The 18,462-nt window shown below is 40.2% G+C and overlaps 1 protein-coding gene across 1 annotated transcript in view; it reads left to right on the plus strand.

Moving 5' to 3' along the window:
* Positions 1-2,240: 2,240 nt before the first annotated feature.
* Positions 2,241-18,462, plus strand: part of Tbc1d32 (TBC1 domain family member 32) — a 200,223-nt gene continuing 184,001 nt past the window's right edge. The window contains exons 1-3 of the mRNA XM_052163596.1: positions 2,241-2,603; positions 5,690-5,851; positions 16,351-16,528. Coding sequence (XP_052019556.1) covers positions 2,449-2,603; positions 5,690-5,851; positions 16,351-16,528 — 495 coding nt within the window. The 5' untranslated portion in view covers positions 2,241-2,448. The remainder of the gene's footprint in view (positions 2,604-5,689; positions 5,852-16,350; positions 16,529-18,462) is intronic.

Below are 18,462 nucleotides of genomic sequence, written 5' to 3' on the forward strand. Positions count from 1 at the left end.
TCCAACTGGTCAATGTGGAGTCCTCAGCCTTAAATGGGACATCTCTGTGGTTTCCCCTCTCCATGGCTCAGGGAATAGCTTAGAAGATGGTGGCATAGCACCTGGAGATTGGAGATTTCTTCAAGGCAGTGTCTTCTGGACATGGGATACCCACTGCTCCCCGGAACTCACTGAAGCTGTCGTTATTTGTATACAACCTGCTCAAAACTAGACGTGGCTGATTTTGTCCTGCAAGGGGCAGGTGTTCATTAGGACCTTCCCCTTACTGAGAATTTATGAGCTCTAAATGGATGCTGAAGGGGGTGGTGTAATTTTCTTCAATGGTGTAACCATTGATACATTGTCCATATTTCAGTAAACAATCCCTCTCCAAAGATGCTAACGCAAGCAGCGGGGTGGACCAATAGAAAATCAAAAGCCATCAAAACAGGAGGGATTTTGCTGATAGAAGGCTTTCTCCTTGCCAAAGTGTGACAAAGGTTGTAGATAAGAAAAGGGAGAAGAAACTCAGTATATACATATATGAAATTTTCAAATAATAATTAAAAAAACCAAATGCTAGTTTTATACTAAGAAGCAAAGACCCTATATTCTGATTGGATATGCTGCCATATCTGGGGAGAAACATTCATTTTTCAAGAAACACTAGCATAGGCTGGGTAATTACTTGATCTGGCTAAACTGAGAAGTGTGTCTGATACTAGGGTAGAATATACTGCTGGATTCCGGAAGTTGGTTGACGTCAAACCATTCATCAGTTGTTTAGAATCAGTAACTATTGGCATCTGACTATTGCACACTTGCTTTCAGGGGGTGGGAGGAGGGGTTGAGGGTTTTCTCCAGGGAGGAGGGAAACTGGGAAAGGCTTTTAGCATTTGAAATGTAAATGAAGATTATATTCAATAAAAAAAATACTTTTTAAAAAAAAAAAGCACTGGCTGCTTTTCCAGAAGGCCCAGGTTCAATTTCCAGGACCAACATGGTGACTTACAACCTTCTGTAAGTCCAGTTCCACAAGATCTGAGGCTCTCTTCCAGTATCTGTGGCACAACACATTTGTGATTCCCAGATACACGGGCGTGCAAACACTATACACATAAAGTAAGTTTTTAAATCTTTTTTTAAAAGAAGGGACTGTGGCAGTGGAATAGGAAAGGTGACTGTGATTTAACACATTGTACAAATACGAAATTCAAGAAAAACCAAAGATGTATGTCTTTAAAAGAAAAGGATGGTGGTGTTACTTGCAGTGGAAACCTAAGATTTCATTTATAACCCAGTAGGGAGTTTCAAAAGAAAACACATTGGACATGTAAAGTGTGGGAACTTGCAAGTGTGCAATAGTCAGATGCCAATAGTTACTGATTCTAAACAACTGATGAATGGTTTGACGTCAACCAACTTCCGGAATCCAGCAGTATATTCTACCCTAGTATCAGACACACTTCTCAGTTTAGCCAGATCAAGTAATTACCCAGCCTATGCTAGTGTTTCTTGAAAAATGAATGTTTCTCCCCAGATATGGCAGCATATTCAATCAGAATATAGGGTCTTTGCTTCTTAGTATAAAACTAGTATTTGGTTTTTTAAATTATTATTTGAAAATTTCATATATGTATATACTGAGTTTCTTCTCCCTTTTCTTATCTACAACCTTTGTCACACTTTGGCAAGGAGAAAGACTTTTACTGCCTATATCCTCATGGATGTTGGGCCATCCTCTGGAGCCACACCCTTAAAGACCAGTGACTCTCCAGCGCCCAGAAGCCAGTTGTCCATAGCTTTTAGCTAGGGTTGGGGACTCAAGAGCTACTTCCAGTCTGTCCTGTGGCATTTCCTTAGCAAGACACCTAACTGCCCTGTAATGAATTGTCAGTTTCTTTTATGTTATGCAGTGCTATCCTCATTGGCAGGAAACAGTTGTTCTAGTTGCTGTATGAACACGGGTTTTCCACATTTCAATACCACCCAATCTCCCGTTGCTTTTCAGTTTGGCTTCCTTTGCGCTGCTTTTATTAACTGTCTCTTCCCATTCCGAGCCCTCCCTCCTTCCTGCAGGTAAAGGTTAGGAAGGTTCGGTGCCACCTCCTGCTGGATTCACCCCTCCCCCGGACGCATCAGCGAGATGACGTCATGCGCGCCGGGGCGGTTCCCGTTAGGCCCGCCCAGCAGATCCTGAGAAGTCTGTCGTTCCTGTCGGGGGCGTCCTGAGCTCTGCTGGTACCAGCGAACGTCAAGCACCCAACGCTAGCCTCAGCCAGTTGCGGGTCTCCAAACCCAGAGCCCAACCTTCAGCACAACGCCACTCATCCGCGTCCCCGCCCCCTGGGCTCGCGCGGTGGTTTCCTAGGGAACGACGGCGATTGGGCCGGGTCGCGCGTGCGCAGTGTGCTGTGTTGGTGGCGACCCGGCGGTGGTTGTGAAGATTTTTGACTGCAGCTGCTCGGCATGGCCCATTTCTCCAGCGAGGATGAGGTGATGCTGCAGGCGATGCTCCGGCAGCTGTTCCAGAGCGTGAAGGAGAAAATCACCGGGGCTCCCTCCCTGGAGTGCGCAGAGGAGATCCTCTTGCGGCTGGAGGAGACTGACGAAAATTTTCACAAGTAAAATCGAGTTTATCAGTTTTTAAGCAAACAAACCAATGGCCCAGGAGAGCTGAAAATGATTTGGATAGAGCTTTATTTGATTGTTTTTGCTAAAAGAGTTGATCTTTGGTTCAGTTTTTTCCCTCACATTTGTCCCAATGCAGAATTTACTTTTTTCAAACTGATTTTCTAGAGCCTCTTCTGCCTATGTTCTTTTCTATCACAGTAGCTTAAGAACATCAGTTGTAAATTATGCCTTTCTTTAAAGAACAATCTTGACACTTAAAGGAATTCCTTTCACATTACCCTCTTCCCCAGCCCCCAGGTCCTTATTATTATTATTATTTTGTTGGTCTGTTACTTCACTGTCTGCTGTCGGAAGCTCTTCAACACAGCAAGGGCCTCCCATCCTGAAGCAGGTCTGGGTGCCTGTGAAAGGTTAGGGCGCCCAAGCAAATGTCCTTGACCCACTGAAAGGCAGGAGGTTACCCAGCTTAGAGGAGCCTGTGAAAGGAAGCGGTTAGGTGCTACCTGAAGGACCTTTTACAAGGCAAAGGCTTCTTAGACGTAAAGATTCTTAGGGATCTATGCTTTTCTTTGGAGTCTGTTCTTATAGTGAGTTAAGCCTCTCAGCTTCACTGTTTACCTCCAGGCGCCAGATTACTGTAGCCTTTTACAAGCCAGTGTTTGTTTTTCCGTTTTCCTTGAGATGTTGCTTTTGTCTGTTTATTGACTTGGTCATTCCGGTGCTGGGGATGGAACTCTAGCCTCATGCCCAATAGGGGGCATTTTCTGTTGCTTTTATTGACTTTTGGTTATCCCGAAGTTCAGTTTCTCTAGAAATGGGCATTAAGGGACCTTTCAGTCCTTTAACAGTCTATGTAAAAGGTTATGTTTACTTGTAGTTTTATGGTGGTGGTCTTTACAATTTTCTCAGGTTCTCAAGGGAATTTTAAAAGATGTACAAAGAATCATTGTAGAGTTTCAAATTTAATAGTCCGGGTTTTTGCCACCCGCTTGCTGTATTGCCCAGCAAGCCCAGGAGAGCCTGGACATGACTATTGAATTTAAGCATCCCAAGTAGTGGGGGCCTGTATCGCCGTTTCCCTTGCTTTGGCTTTTCCAAATTAAGTTAATGCTGATCACAATGATTGGCTGATATTCTTGTTTAGACATACTTGCAATCAGTTTTGTTGTTTTGTTTTCTTTGGGTCATAGGTTTATTACAGTAAAAGCACAATATAGAAAATTTGTTACCTTAAATAAAAGTGGATTTATTCCATATTCATTTGTTTGTTTATTTTATGACAGGATTTCCCTGTGTAGTTTTGATTGACAGGAAACTTGCTATGTAGACAAGGCTGGCCTCAGACTCATAGAGGTCCACTTGGCTCAGCCTCTAGGGTGCAGGGACAACAGGTCATACCACCATACCTGGCGCATTCGTGCTTTAAAAATAGTCAGTAGTTTTAGTATTATATTTGTGGATTTTTTTCAATTTTATTTAGATTTTGAAGCTAATTTACATAAACATTTTCCTTAGTGTTTTCTTACCTTAATATTAAATCTGCAATTATATCTCCCTTTTATCATCCCACTTTATCAAAAGCTTATATGGATACTGAGTTTCTGGGATATTAGCAATTTTATAAGTAGATGCTGTTGGAGACAATTGAGTCAGTGACTAATGCCATTTCAGGCATAATAAACCAAAGTGGGAGAAAGTGTGGTCATTGGGAGAGACTTAAGTATAGACATTACCATTACAGAGAAGACTTGAAATGTGGAGATGCTAGCCTGTCCCTTCCTGCAGCAGCCTCTGTTGTTTTTCTCTCTAAGCCGCAGACCACATTCTCCTCCCTTCCTTTAATGTGGCAGAGAAGACTTGAGGCCTCTAGAAGGGGAGAGGGAGAGAGTACATGTTTTATGTCTGTCTTTCTGTTGTCTGTCTGTCTGTCTCTCTCACACATGACATTATGAAATATAGTTTTTGGTTTTCTGTAGTTTTGTATCAGTTTTCCAAGAAAGTCACAAGTTCATCCTTGAAAAACAATCACTGAGTTCTCTTGGGAAATACAGGTAATAGCACTGGGGAAGGAACAGTGGAAACGTACGTGCCTTCACCCAGCTTCGCAGTGTTTTCCTATGCAAAGGAAAGGTTTTCCTTAGTGGATGACGCAAGGAGGCTTAGGGTTATTGAGCTGCCTCAGAGATGTGGTGGCTTTCAGGTGTCTTTTCTTTTCTTTCTTTCTTTTTTTTTTTTTTGGATTTGTTTTTTTCGAGACAGGGTTTCTCTGTGTAGCCCTGGCTGTCCTGGAGCTCACTCTGTAGACCAGGCTGGCCTCGAACTCAGAAATCCGCCTGCCTCTGCCTCCCAGAGTGCTGGGATTACAGGCGTGCGCCACCACCGCCCGGCTCAGGTGTCTTTTCTTATAAGAAAAAAAATCCTGCAAGATTCAGATGTGAATCTTTGAGGACATTTTAAAATTCTATCTTTTTTGTTTTTAACACTGGCTCTGAGGAGCTGCAGGAGAATATATTAAAAAGATGTTTTCTGGTGTCACTGAAAGGAAGTTTAAACTTTTTCAATTTATTTTTAAAGTAACAAGATGTGTGTGTGTGTGTATGTGATATTTTCCAAAAAACATATATGATACCTATGCAGTAAATTGTTTTTATATTCTCACATAAAATTGTTTTAGAATTCTCACTTTAAATTCAGTATTATGACTGCACTGTATCATGGTCAGTTGCTCAGTTATTTTACTTAAGTAGGAACATTGGTCAGTCTAAGATGCAGAACTTGCTGGCATGGTATACACGTGTAATTCTAGGACTCAGGATGCTGATGCAGGAGGATTTTGAGTCTGAGTCTAGCCTGAGCTACATAGAGAAACCCTGCTCCTATGCCATAACTCTCTCAGTAAATAACTGCAAAGAGTTAGAGGCTGGAAGTGTTCTTGTCAACATTTGTTATTTATTTTCTTAATGACAAGGCAAAAACATCATAACATGTTACAGGCCTTTGTGTGTGAGATTTCCTGGATCCGATTAATAACTGGGAGGACGATATTTACTACATTTTATTTCTATGTTCATTTCAGCTATGAATTTGTGAAGTACCTCAGACAGCACATATGTAACACACTGGGGTCTATGATTGAAGAAGAAATGGAAAAATGCACATCTGATCAGAATCAGGGGGAGGAGTCTGGCTATGACACGGTTGTACAGCATGTTACCAAAAGAACGCAGGAATCTAAAGAGTGAGTATAACCGTAGCAGTTATGCACATATTTTACAATGCATACAGTCCTCACCCTGCGAGACCTCTGTCTTCCCCTTTCCGTGGACTCCTCTGACTTCCTGACCTCTGCAGATACTCCATATCGGAATCATAAATCTAAAAATTAGGCTCTAGGCCAGGCAGTGGTGGCACTTGGGAGGTAGAGGCAGGGGAATCTCTGAGTCCAAGGCTCTCCTGGTCTACAGAGCTGGTTCTAGAACAGCCAGGACTGCACAGAAAAATCCTGTCTTGGAAAAAAAATTAAAATCTAGAATCCATATGTGAGTGGGAACATGTGATATTTTTCGTGGTGAGTCTAAGTTGCATCACCTAATATAGTATTTTCCAGCAAATTTTATTTTATAAATCTCTTTATAGAGGAATAAAATTCCATTGTATGTAAATGATGGAATTTCCTTTATCCATCAGTTGGTAGACATCCAGGCCAGTACCATTTCTTAGCTATTGTGAATAGAGCAGCAATGCATATGGATGTGCAAATATCTCTGTTACAGAATATACATATGGATGTGCAAATATCTCTGTAACAGAATATATAGTCTTTTGGGTATATCACATGGCTGGAGCATAGGGTGGTTCTAGGTTTAGCTTTTTAAGAATTTTCTACACTCATTTGCATAGTGGCTACACCATTTACACTCCTGCCAAGGGCGGGTAAAGGCTCCTCTTCCCCCCCAGCCTTTGCTGTCATTTCATTCTTAATAATAGCCATTCTGTCAGGTGAGACGGAACTCCCAAATTTCAAAGTAGCATTCCTTTACATTTTACTGGGAGTTAATAGTGCAGAACACCTATAAAGCCTTTATTAGTAATTTTTTTCTTTTAAGAACTCTCTGGGTATGTGGCTCTATTTATTTATTTATTTGACTCAGTTGTTTATTTTGATGTTTTGTTTTTTGAATTCTTTATTCTAATACTAATCCTCTGTAGGATATATAGCTTTGGCTGTTTCTTATACTTTGCATTTCATGAAATCCCATATATATTGGTTTTATTTTCTGAATGATTCAGAGTCCTCTTCAGAAAGTCCTGTGATACTTCTGTGAAAGACACTCCTTTTTGCCCTTTGGAAGTTTCAGAGAATCAGGTCTTATGTTGAGGACATTGATCCTTTTGGAGTTGACTTGTTGTTGTTGTTGTTGTTTTGAGGCATGGTTTCTCTGTGTTCCACCATGTACTGGCTGGTTGACTTTTATGTGCAGCGAGAGATAGAAATACTTCCATTCTTCTAAATGTAGAAATATAATTTCCCCAGCCCCTTTTGAAGAAGCTTGCAGAGGTGAGTTTGGGCTACACCTCTTTGTGCTCCTGGAGGGTTGTGCTTCTCCAGCCACCAGCCCAGAAGCTCCCTGGATCCGAGAATGAAAGACACACATCCACATTAATTTATTTTTAGTATGCCATGTAGCTCAATGACTGGCCAGTTCTAATCTTCTGCCTGTTACCCCAGGCCCAACTGGGGCAGTGGATAGTGGTCACTTACCTGAATTCTTGCATGGCTCCTTGGCTCTTTCTCCTGCAGCTCTAAATCTGATCTGTCTCCCACCCCATGAAGGTGATCCTCCTCCTCCTCCTCCTCCTCCTTCTCCTCCCCTCTGTCTTAGCAAATCTAAAGGTCCCACCCCATCTTCCTTTGTCCAGCCATTGGCTGTTGGTTCTCTATTGACTGATCAAAAACCAATTGAGAACAAGGACCTTCAGCATTTGGACTCCCAGATTCCTGATTAAATCAAAGCAGTAGAACCATTATCCAACAGATGCTTTCTTTTCTGGAATGTGTAAATGCTGTGAGTCCGGTAATGTTCCCACCTTTCCTATTTTACGGACTAGTTTGAGATGCAATGGTGTTATTTTTCCTTCAAAGTTTTTATGCAGTTCCTCCATGAATCAGTCCATCTGGGTCTGAACTTTTCATTAGTAGGGGCATTTTAAGTTACTGCTTCAACCCCATTGCTCGTTATAGAGTCATTAAAATTGCTTAACTCAACTTGTTTATTTTTGTAGATCACATGCATTTAGAAATTTATCCATTCCTCTTAGGTTTTCCAATTTTAATATGTGATATTTTCAAGATAAAACCTAATACATTGAGTCTTATCTTTCTGTAAAGAGCCTTATTGAGGTGCCATGCCACTTGGCAGGAACTTGACATGGACCAATGTGAGACTCCTCTCCCAGCCTTTGAGCAGGAACTCAATGTTTTATTAACTGCCTGAGAATTTCATACATGCATATGACGTATTTTTATCATACTTATCCCCATTTATCTGCCTAAGTCCTCCTAGATACACCCTTCTCATCCTTCATCCTTCCAACTTCTTGTCCCTGTTTTTTAACCCCATTGAATACTATTAGATGTCCTCATTGGTGCCCCTCGATGGGTGTGGGGCCATCCACCAGAGCATGGTAGACCTATGGGGGTCACAGCTTTAATGTCAACTGTTTGCCACTTGGAAGCCATCAGCTGTCCATAGCTCTTCAGCAAGGAGTAAGGGCTGGTGAGCACCTCTCTTCTCTGATCATTATGATTTCTTCCCATCTACTGATTTCAAGTCTGGCTTCTTTTTCTTCTTTAGGTTTATAAAGTATAAATAATTAAATTATTTATTTGGGATCTCTATGATTTATTAACATAGGTTCATATAACTCTACACTCTCTAGGACAGCTTTATTTGTATGGCATACTGTGTGTGTGTGTGTGTGTTGTCTATTCATTTTCATCTGATTCTGGGAATTTTTTGCTTCCTTCATAATTTTAAAGCCTGTTTATCATTCCGTGGTGTGTTGTCTAATCTCTACGAGTTGGTGTATGTTCTAGGGCTTTCATTGGTATTGATTTGTGGTCACATTCCATTGTGATCAGATAGAACACAAGGAGTGGTTTTAATTTTCCTGTAGCTATTGTGCTCTAATATGTGATTTGTTTTGGAATAAGGTTCTATTGGCTGCTGAGAAGACTGTATTCTCTGCAGCATTTGCACTGAATGTCCTGAAGATTCCTGTTCAGCTCATTTGATGTATGGAGTCGTCTTTGATTAATGATGTCATCTAGTTTTACTATTTCTGGTTTCATTGTTGTTGCTATTGGGAAGTCCTGTCCATGCTGACAGTGGAATGTTGAAGTCACCTGTTACTGTTGTGTAGGCTTAATCTATGATTTAATAGATTATTAAAGAGGGCTTATTTCACAAAACTGAGTGCATCTTGGTTCTGGGAATGGATGTTTAAAATTATAATGGCCTCTAATGGATTGTTCCCTTATGAGTCTGAAATGATGTTAGGTGTCTTTCCATTAGTTTTGATTTGATGTCTGCTTTGTCAGATGTTTAGAGCTGTGACATCTGCTTGTATCCTAGGTCCGTTTGCTTGATGTTCCTTTTCCCATTCTTTCACCCAAACTGATTGTCTGCCTGTATGGTGAGATGTGTTTCTCAGAGGTACATGCTCTTGAGTTTTGATTCATTCTACTGCTTTGTGCCTTTTGACTGGAAAATTTACACCAATAATACTCAGAGTTATTATTGAATGTATATATCCATTTCTGTCTTTTGTAGTGTTTTTTTCTCTTCCTCTAGTTGAATGACTATAGTTTAATAACTATTATCAACTATTATTCTAGTGTTATTTATACTGTGGCATAGTTCATGGTTTTTTTTTTTTCTTTCTTCAATTAGAAGGGTTCTTTTATGTATTTTCTGGAGAAATGTCTAAGTGATCATAATTTCTTTAGCCTCTTTCTTATCATGGAAAACTTATTTTTTCTGTCAGTTATGGCAAATAGCTTTACTGTTATAGTATTCTGTGTTGGCAGTTGTTTTTGAGAACTTATAGTATATATGTCTAGGACCTTCTGGATTTAATGTTTTAGTTGCACAATCTGCTGCTGTTCTGATTGGCTTGTCTTTGTGCTTTGGTGTTTTTTTCTTGTCATTTTCAATATATTTTTACAAGGGTCTAAACATTGCTGAAGGAAGACCCTAACCTTAGATAGTAAGCAAAGACAAAGAGCTTGTATTTTGCAGAAACAATCAGCATACTGTGGTCAACTATTCTCCAAAATGACACTCCCCAAACCCTCAACCAAGTCATGCAGGCCTTCATATAGCGAACAAGGGAACTCTCTAAAAGAATTATGTAATCTCTACCATGGCTAAAGTGGTGATAGTAGTATAACTTTGATTGGCTACTATGTTAATTCTTCTATATTTAGAGCATGGGTTACATAATCTAAAATTTCATTAGTGGGTCTGGGGAGGTCACAGGGGTCTTCTGATTGGCTTGTGTCAGGTGGTCAGTGGTCTGCATTCCTCTGTCATGAATGTTTAACTACAGGATGAGATAGGACTGCCCAGCATAGATGGCCCATTCTGAGATATGACATTTCCCATTCTTGTGGTTATCCCTAGGCTGTTCTTGGGGGTTTTATGATCTTGTTCTGGATTTTATGGTCTGTTCCTGGAGCTGGTGTCTTATGGCCTTCTTTTCAAAATCAGGCCTGGTCTTTAAATGGAGACACATGGGGTTTATATTGTTCTTTCATTTCTTTGTTCAGCTTATTTATTGTTTGAGCTATAATATGATGATGATATTATCTTCTGGTCTTGTCTATCTAGCGTCTGTCTGGATTGGCATCTCCTTTGGTAATTCTGCACAATATTCTGTTGTAATAACCTCAGAAAATTTCCTATGCACGTAGAACTAGAATCTTCTCACTTTATATCTATTGTCTCTAAGTTTGGTCTTTTCAGAGTGTCGTGCATATCTTGTGCTTCTCACTGGGCTCTTTGTTAATTCCTCTTTTGCCTAGTTTGATGGCTGCCGTTCCTCAGCTTTGTGTTCCAGCGCAGACATTCTATCCTCTCCTTGGTCTGTCCTATTCAGGGGACATGCACAGAGCTCTTCATCTGATTTACGAGGCTTTCCTTTTCCAGCATTTCGTATTTCATTTTTCTTGATCATCTCTGTCTCTTTGCTGTATGTCTCTTTCACACTTTGCACTCTGTTCTTCATTTCGTTCAGTTGTTTGCATTCTCAATCACTAGCTAATCTTATTTGAACCCACACATATATACATATGTGGTTCTAATCATTCCCTTGCATTTCTTTCTGTGATTTCCTTCAACTTTCATTATATGTCATAGCTGCAGTCTGAGTGGGTTTTGGGAGGGTCATGTTGTTATGCTTGTTTTTTTTTTTTAATATTTCTTTGCTTGTTTTTTTTTTTGTATCTTACACACACACACACACACACACACACACACACACACACACGCACGCACAATTACATTGTTTTAATTTGAAGTTGACTTTTCTTTTAAAGGTTTATTTATTTATTATATGTAAGTACACTGTAGCTGTCTGCAGACACACCAGAAGAGGGCATCAGATCCCATTACAGATGGTTGTGAGCCACCATGTGCTTGCTGGGAATTGAACTCAGGACCTCTGGAAGAGCAGTCAGTACTCTTAACTGCTAAGCCATCTCTCCAGCCCCTGAAGTTGACTTTTATGTTACAGAATTGAATGTATTATTCAGAAAATAGTGCCTCAGCCCAGGATCTCGGTGTGCCTGATCAAAACTCTATGTTTCTTTTTTCCTTTGTTTGGATAGAGCGATAACTGCAGTAGCAACCACGGCTGCTTTAATGTTGTGCTGGACAATTAAACTAGGCTCCCCTTTTTGTTCAAGACCATTGTGGGATAAACAACCAAGGACAGGATAGAAAGATTATAGTTAATAAGATTAGGATTGGGAGGGAAGTAGGGTAGATCTTGCTCTTTATTAAGTAGTCCAGTAGGCGCGTCTGCTGGGTAAAGTGCCCTTTCCCTAGACCACGTGACTTACTATTCAGTTTGGGGGCATCTAAGTTCACTGTCATCTTTGCAAGGCCTTCCATTCTCAGTTCTGCTTTCCCTGTTCCAGTTTTTTATTTTGCTTTCAGCGCTTCTGTCACTACTAAAGGACAACATTTATATCTGTCTTATTTCAGTGTTCCTCACTAAGATGGGTGTTCTACAGAACTAAATTTTTATCTGATTTGTTTTCTATTTCTGTATCTTAATGCCTAGAAAGTTTCTTGTATAGTTTAGATACTTATTAATTAAAGTGTTCTATTTGCCACTGTAGATAGTTTTAGGTTACAAACTACAATACTTTCAATGTTTATTTTCTAGCAGTGTTAGAAGCTTGGTCATCATTGTGGCAGAATTCGGAGGTTATAAAACCCTGAAGAAAGGCTAGATACAAGAAGATTCTGTCATTGAAGACAGCCTTCTCAGAGAGGATTAAGGCAGTTCTTGTACCCTAGTTAGTTTTAGCAAGAGAGTGAAAAGCATGCATGCTTGCCACAGAGTAAGAGAAAAGGAGGGATGTTATAAAAAGCAAGACTGCCCTTCCCTATCTGCTGGCTTCTGGTCATGTCAAGTACTCTCCATATGTTGAATAAGCAACCACAATGTAGTATGCCGTGAGGATGACTAAGATGTTTTCTTCCCTTTACTAATCCATAGTGTCAAGAGAAATTGAGCGTACAACAGTTCTACTCAGTATAAGTGATATGATCCATGCAAAAGGCTGAATGAAAATATCAGAGGAGAAATATATTAGGAAAAATATGTAACGAATAACTATAACTGAGAAGCATCAAACGCCAGCCCCAAAGAAATTAATGTTTCCACAGGAGCACACGAGTGACCGATTGGTGGGTGGATCTGTTCGGTGTCCACATCCTGGGTGGCAGGTTCCTTTCACTGTGGTATTTCACTGTCTCTTATGGCAGAGGTTGACAGATGTTTCCTGTAAAAGGACATGTATATAATAAGCATTTTAGATTTGCTAACTGTGCTTTGTATCAACAGTATAAAAATAGCCTTGAGTAATATGTAATAGAAAGAATCTGCATGTGTTTCCATAAAATTTATATAATGGAAAGCCAGTTTAGATCAATAAGATGATATCTTAGGTGCTTTTTCTATTGCTGTGAAAAATTCTACCAACTAGAGTTCAAGGACTTAAATATATGAGCCCACAGGGGCTATTCTGATTTAAACCACCAAAGATAAGAATCTGCAAACCCCAGTATCAGAGGTACTAGAATTTATACCTGAGTATTTATCTCTGTATTGTAAAGCATGAAGTCTAATTTACTTTTAACCTAAACTTTTAAAAGCCAGTCTGGACAGGAGTTCTGCTTCTTTTGTGACAACTATTTATTGTGGTTTCCCACTGGGATGAAGTAGCAGTATATAGATATTAAGAGTGAGTTTAAACCATTAACATATGGAGCAAAACCCTTAAAGTTGGAATTTCTTATTTCTTATTTTAGAGAAAAATATAGGAGTTCTGTTGATCTTTATATTTTAATACCTAGTAGTCTATGTCTAGCAGCTTATTCCAAAAAGAATACTTACTAAAATTAGTCAGACAATGGGCACCCTTTAATGATAAGTGCAGAGCTTTATATGACACTCTTAGGAAATTATTTTAAAAATATCTCTAGGTAAGCTATTTAACTTGGTTTACTTTAATTTATCCATGTATCAAATTCAAAATACTACTTCTCAAAGATTTAAAAGGGCTTAATGAGTGTTTGTCTTATGCTTTATGAACTAGGGATGATAGACTTTTAAGTTGTACAGAGTATTATTTTCTTTTTTTTCTGTGATTTTTTATTATTATTTTCTATATTCTTTGTTCACATTCCAAATGATTACCCCTTTCCCTGTTCCCCCTCCTCATAAATCCCATAAGCCCTCTTCCCTTCGCTGCCCGTTCCCCAATCAACCCCCTCCCACTTCTCTGTCCTGGAAATGCCCTACAATGCTGCATCAAGTCTTTCCAGGACCAAGGCCCTCTCCTTCCTTCTTCTTGGGAATCATTTCATATGTTAATTGTGTCTTGGGTATTCAGAGCTTTTGAGTTAATTAATATCCATTATCAGTGACTGCATTCCATGTGTGTTCTTTTGTGAATGAGTTACCTCACTTAGGATGATATTTTTCCAGTTCCAACCATTTGCCTAAAAATTTCATGAATTCATTGTTTTTAATTGCTGAGTAGTATTCCATTGTATAAATATACAACATTTTCTGTATCCATTCCTCCACTGAGGGACATCTGGGTTCTTTCCAGTTTCTGGCTATTATAAGTAAGGCTGCTATGAACATAGTAGAGCATGCATCCTTATTGCATGCTGGGGAATCCTCTGGGTATATGCCCAGGAATGGTATAGCAGGGTCCTCCGGAAGTGACATGCCCTGTTTTCTGAGGAACCGCCAGACTGATTTCCAGAGTGGTTGCAATCCCACCAGCAGTGGAGGAGTGTTCCTCTTTCTCCACATTCTTGCCAGCACCTGCTGTCTCCTGAGTTTTTAATCTTAGCCCTTCTGACTGCTCTGAGGTGAAATCTGAGGGTTGTTTTGATTTGCATTTCCCTAATGACTAATCATGTTGAACATTTCTTAAGGTGCTTCTCAGCCATCTGAAGTTCTTCAGGTGAAAATTTTTTGTTTAGCTCTGCACCCCATTTTTTAATAGGGTTATTTGGTTCTCTGAAAGTAATTTTTTGTGGTTATTGAAAAATTACACGAAGGTCATGTGACCAAGTACATTTTTAATGTAAGAATTCCAGCCATCTCCCTAAATTAAACATTTTGATGGTTATTTCTCCAATATTGGCACATACAGGAGCATCCTTTTAGGTATTTCATGTTACTTAATGAGTTTGGAAGCACATAGGGAGATTTTCATTGTTGACGAGTTTTCATTTCTTGAAGCTTTTTATTTCCCCAGACTTTATGTGAATGTTTCTTGAAACATTATAGGGAGGTCTGGATGGTGTCTGTATCCTGTATCTGCTTCTGTTTGCATCCTAAGAGCTCCAGTAGCTGCTGCTGTGTTTCAGTTCATTTAACCCTCCAGGCTAATGATCATAGACTACATAGACTTTTAAAAAAGATCTTTGCTCTTCTCTTCTCTTCTGACTATTTTCATAGAAGTTTTTACCGAAGAATTCATAGTTCTGTTTTTTTAAAAAAATCCTGTTAAAAGCATCTATGTGCAAATGGAAATTTCAGATATTCTATGGATTTAATAAACCTCACATTTTACTTTTTATACTTCTTCATTTAACTACTAAATTGTCTATCTTTCTCTTTTTCTTTTGAAGTAGGCTTGAACTAAATCTGCCTGTCTCCACTAGGACAGCTGGAATTAAAGGCACACTACACCACATCCAGCTAAATTACCAGATTGTAAATTTTAAAGGAATGGAAGCATCAAGATGAACATGTGGACATAGCTAACTACAAAGAGTGCCGAGAGCATAGTTTAGCTACTATCCAACTTCTGAGGAAAGGAAGGACAGCTTTGGTTTCTTTAAGACACGGTCTCGCTCTGTAGCATTTGCTGTCCTAGAACTTGCTTTGCAGGTCAGGCTAGCATTGAATTTTCAAAGACATCCCTCTCTCTGCTTCCTGGGTCCTGGGATTAGAGGGCTGTGTCACTGTGCCTGGCCAGAACATCTTTTGATGGACAGAACTTAATGTTTACCAGAACATTTTCCTCCCTTCTTCCTTGTGACCAGGCATTCCTCTGTGGGTTGGGCTGCCTTTGAACTCACCATAGTGCCCAGGGTGGTTTCAAGGGACCCATCTCCCTTACAACCTCAGAGGCACTGTAAGCACATGTTACATAAAAACACATACAGACAAAATACCCATACACATAAAATTCTAAGGTGAAGTAATTCTTAAAATTGTAGGTTTTCTTCTTTCGAGACAGTTTTTAGACTTATAGAGCTGAGGGGATGTAGAAAAACTTTTTTTAGTTTTTAGTCTTACTTCAAGAATCTGTTTTCTGCCACCCCTTGTAATTGTTTCTGTGGCTTTTCTTGCAAAGTACCCTCTGACTGCCTATCTCCTACTTAGAGCCCAAGAAAACATAGAATGTCTCAGGGTTATGGGCGCCTATAGACATGAAGAAAGGAAGGGAGGGAGGGAGGGAGGGAGGAAGGGAGAAAGGTGGAGAAGTGAGGGAGAAATGAGATGACAGCAGGAGTGAACACCTGTGTCATAGTGTGTGTGGCTTCCGGAGGTGTGATGTGAACATTTGCTTGTGTTGCTGGTAACAGAATGCTTGTCACAGGAAAAGCTTGGCTTAGAGCTATGTTGATTTTACCACATTGCTTCATATTCCCAGATTCAAAAACTGTAAGAAATCATATGCTTTTTGAATTCCTTTTTTAAATTTTCTGTTTTTTTTTTTTTTTTTTTTTTTTTTGCAACAGCATTTTCTGTGTGACCCTGGCATTTCTCTAGCCTGTTGTGCCATTTTTATGAAACAGAAACTTAGATTTTCCTTGTTACCATTACGTTCTTAAAAAATTTTTCTTTTTTTCACAGAAGAAAGTGTACCTGAGTGTCTTGAGTTCATTGACTAAGTCTACCTTGAATTTAAAGGTATAAGGAAATGATGCATTCCCTGAAGAACATTATGATGGTGGTGGTCGAGTCGATGATCAACAAGTTTGAGGACGATGAGACACGGAGTCAGGACAGGCAGAGGAAAGTGCAGAAGGAGCAGAGCGGAAGCTGCTGCACGGACAACTGCTCAGACAGCGACTCCTCCTTCAATCAGGTGAGCTGTCCCCTTGTACAAGCTGGGCTGCACAATCAGAGCATCCTGGGCCGTGAGTGCAGAGACAGTGATCTGAGCCTAAGTAAGCACGCAGAGTTGCTGCTTCTGCTCTTGACTATGTGTGCGGTATGACTAACTATTCAAGTCCCTGCTTGATGGAATGCCTTCTGCCCCTGCTTGATGGAATCCATGATGGACTGGACCCCATCCATCTTGTAAGTTCAAGATCTTTCTTCTCTGGGTTTCTTTATAACAGGACACCAACAGAAACTGGGAAAGAGTTCTCGCATTATTACTAACTGGGACCTTTGCAGAAATACTTGTCATTTGATTGATTGATACTAGACTAGTCCTAACAGAAGACAAGGGTAAGCAGCTGGACATGTGCCAGGTGCCCCTGAGAAGCTTCCAGGACAAACTCTGTCAGTCTGTTCGCCCTGCATAATTTGTCAACAAATGTGAGAAGGTTCCTGCTGCTTAGCACTGGATACAGATCACTTACTTTCCTTAGTGTCTCAGGGCCTGGACTTAATCTCTTACACCACAGATAAAGAAGGGCATGCTTAGAAAGTGGACCTAAGCATGTTGCCAAGATAGATTGGAGGAGTTTGGATCAAACATGAAGAGTATGTGCACAGTGCCACAGTTGAGTCTGCACTGCTGCACGGTGGTGACTTGGAAGTGCTCGGAGCTGTGCTTAGGTGCCGCTGCTGCATCATTGGTCAGGAGAGACCCTGTCGAGCTGTGAACTCTACAAGTCAGGCTGACACAGTGTGACAGAGGATGTGAGAGAGACTGGGAGTTTTCCATGTTATAGCCCATAATAATCTCCTGTTGGTGGGCGTTTGGGAAGAAGATAACCTTGGTGTATTCATGGACTTGGCTTAATTGCTTAACTGAGCCTCTTTGGAAATTAAAAGACAGACTTTCATCTTAGGACTCAGGAGCTCACCATTAAATGATATTACTTATTTAATGAGTCCCTTTCATACACTGAAACACAAGAGAAGAGAAAAAGAAACAATGTTAATATGCCCTGGTCCTTATGAAAGTTTTCAGATCTACCTAAGTAAGCTTATTTGAGTAGCTAGGACTTCATCATTTGCTAATTCCAAAATGCTAAGTTAGTTCTAGTGATTCGAATAATAGATCTTTCAGGTTTTGAGTGAATGATGTCATAATTCCCTATACTTTTGTTTTTAAGTTTTGTTTTGCTGGTATTCAGATGAACCCATACCTTCAGATCTGTGGCTTTGGTATGCACACAGGCAGTATTTGAATCTTCTAGCAGCTACTGCATGAATGTGACTGTTTCAGGAGAGTTTTAATGGGTTGAAAGTGATCAAGGTCAGGGTGAATTACTCTATAAAGGTTCTGACCCCAATCATCCCTAAGCATCAGCAGCTGTGTTTTCTTTCATGACTGTGAGGTTGATAATGAGTGGGAGAACCACAGTGCAGCTCCCTGCTCTAGTCAACCCAGTGTGTATATGCCAGGAACTTTCTGTAGACACACCAATCAGCCACAGGAATAGGCCAAGAGAATGACGATCTTTGCTCCTGATACTTGCTGAACTGAGAAGTATCTCTGTCTCGGAACAAAGGCCAGAGACTCATCACTTGACCATCAACCTCTGTCTGTGAGAAGCTATTTACTAGTCTAAAGCCATCTGTTTTCCCATATAAGCCACCTTGGATCAGCCCCAAGAAAGTCTTTTAGGAGTAGCTTGTCTTGTACCTTGGCATCAGCCAGCTTACTGTTAGTTTAATAGAGCTGTTACGATTACCACTCATTGCTTGCTTTTGGATACTGGATCCTTAACTATGACAGTAAGAAGACAGACTCTGCCTTGTAAGAACTCCATTAACCGCTACGAGTCTCATCGATCCCTTTAGAATCGGTACTTGCCCTGGCCTGAAATCAATGTATCTGGA

The sequence above is a fragment of the Apodemus sylvaticus genome, chromosome 19, assembly GCF_947179515.1.
Source record: "Apodemus sylvaticus chromosome 19, mApoSyl1.1, whole genome shotgun sequence".
Taxonomy (NCBI): domain Eukaryota; kingdom Metazoa; phylum Chordata; class Mammalia; order Rodentia; family Muridae; genus Apodemus; species Apodemus sylvaticus.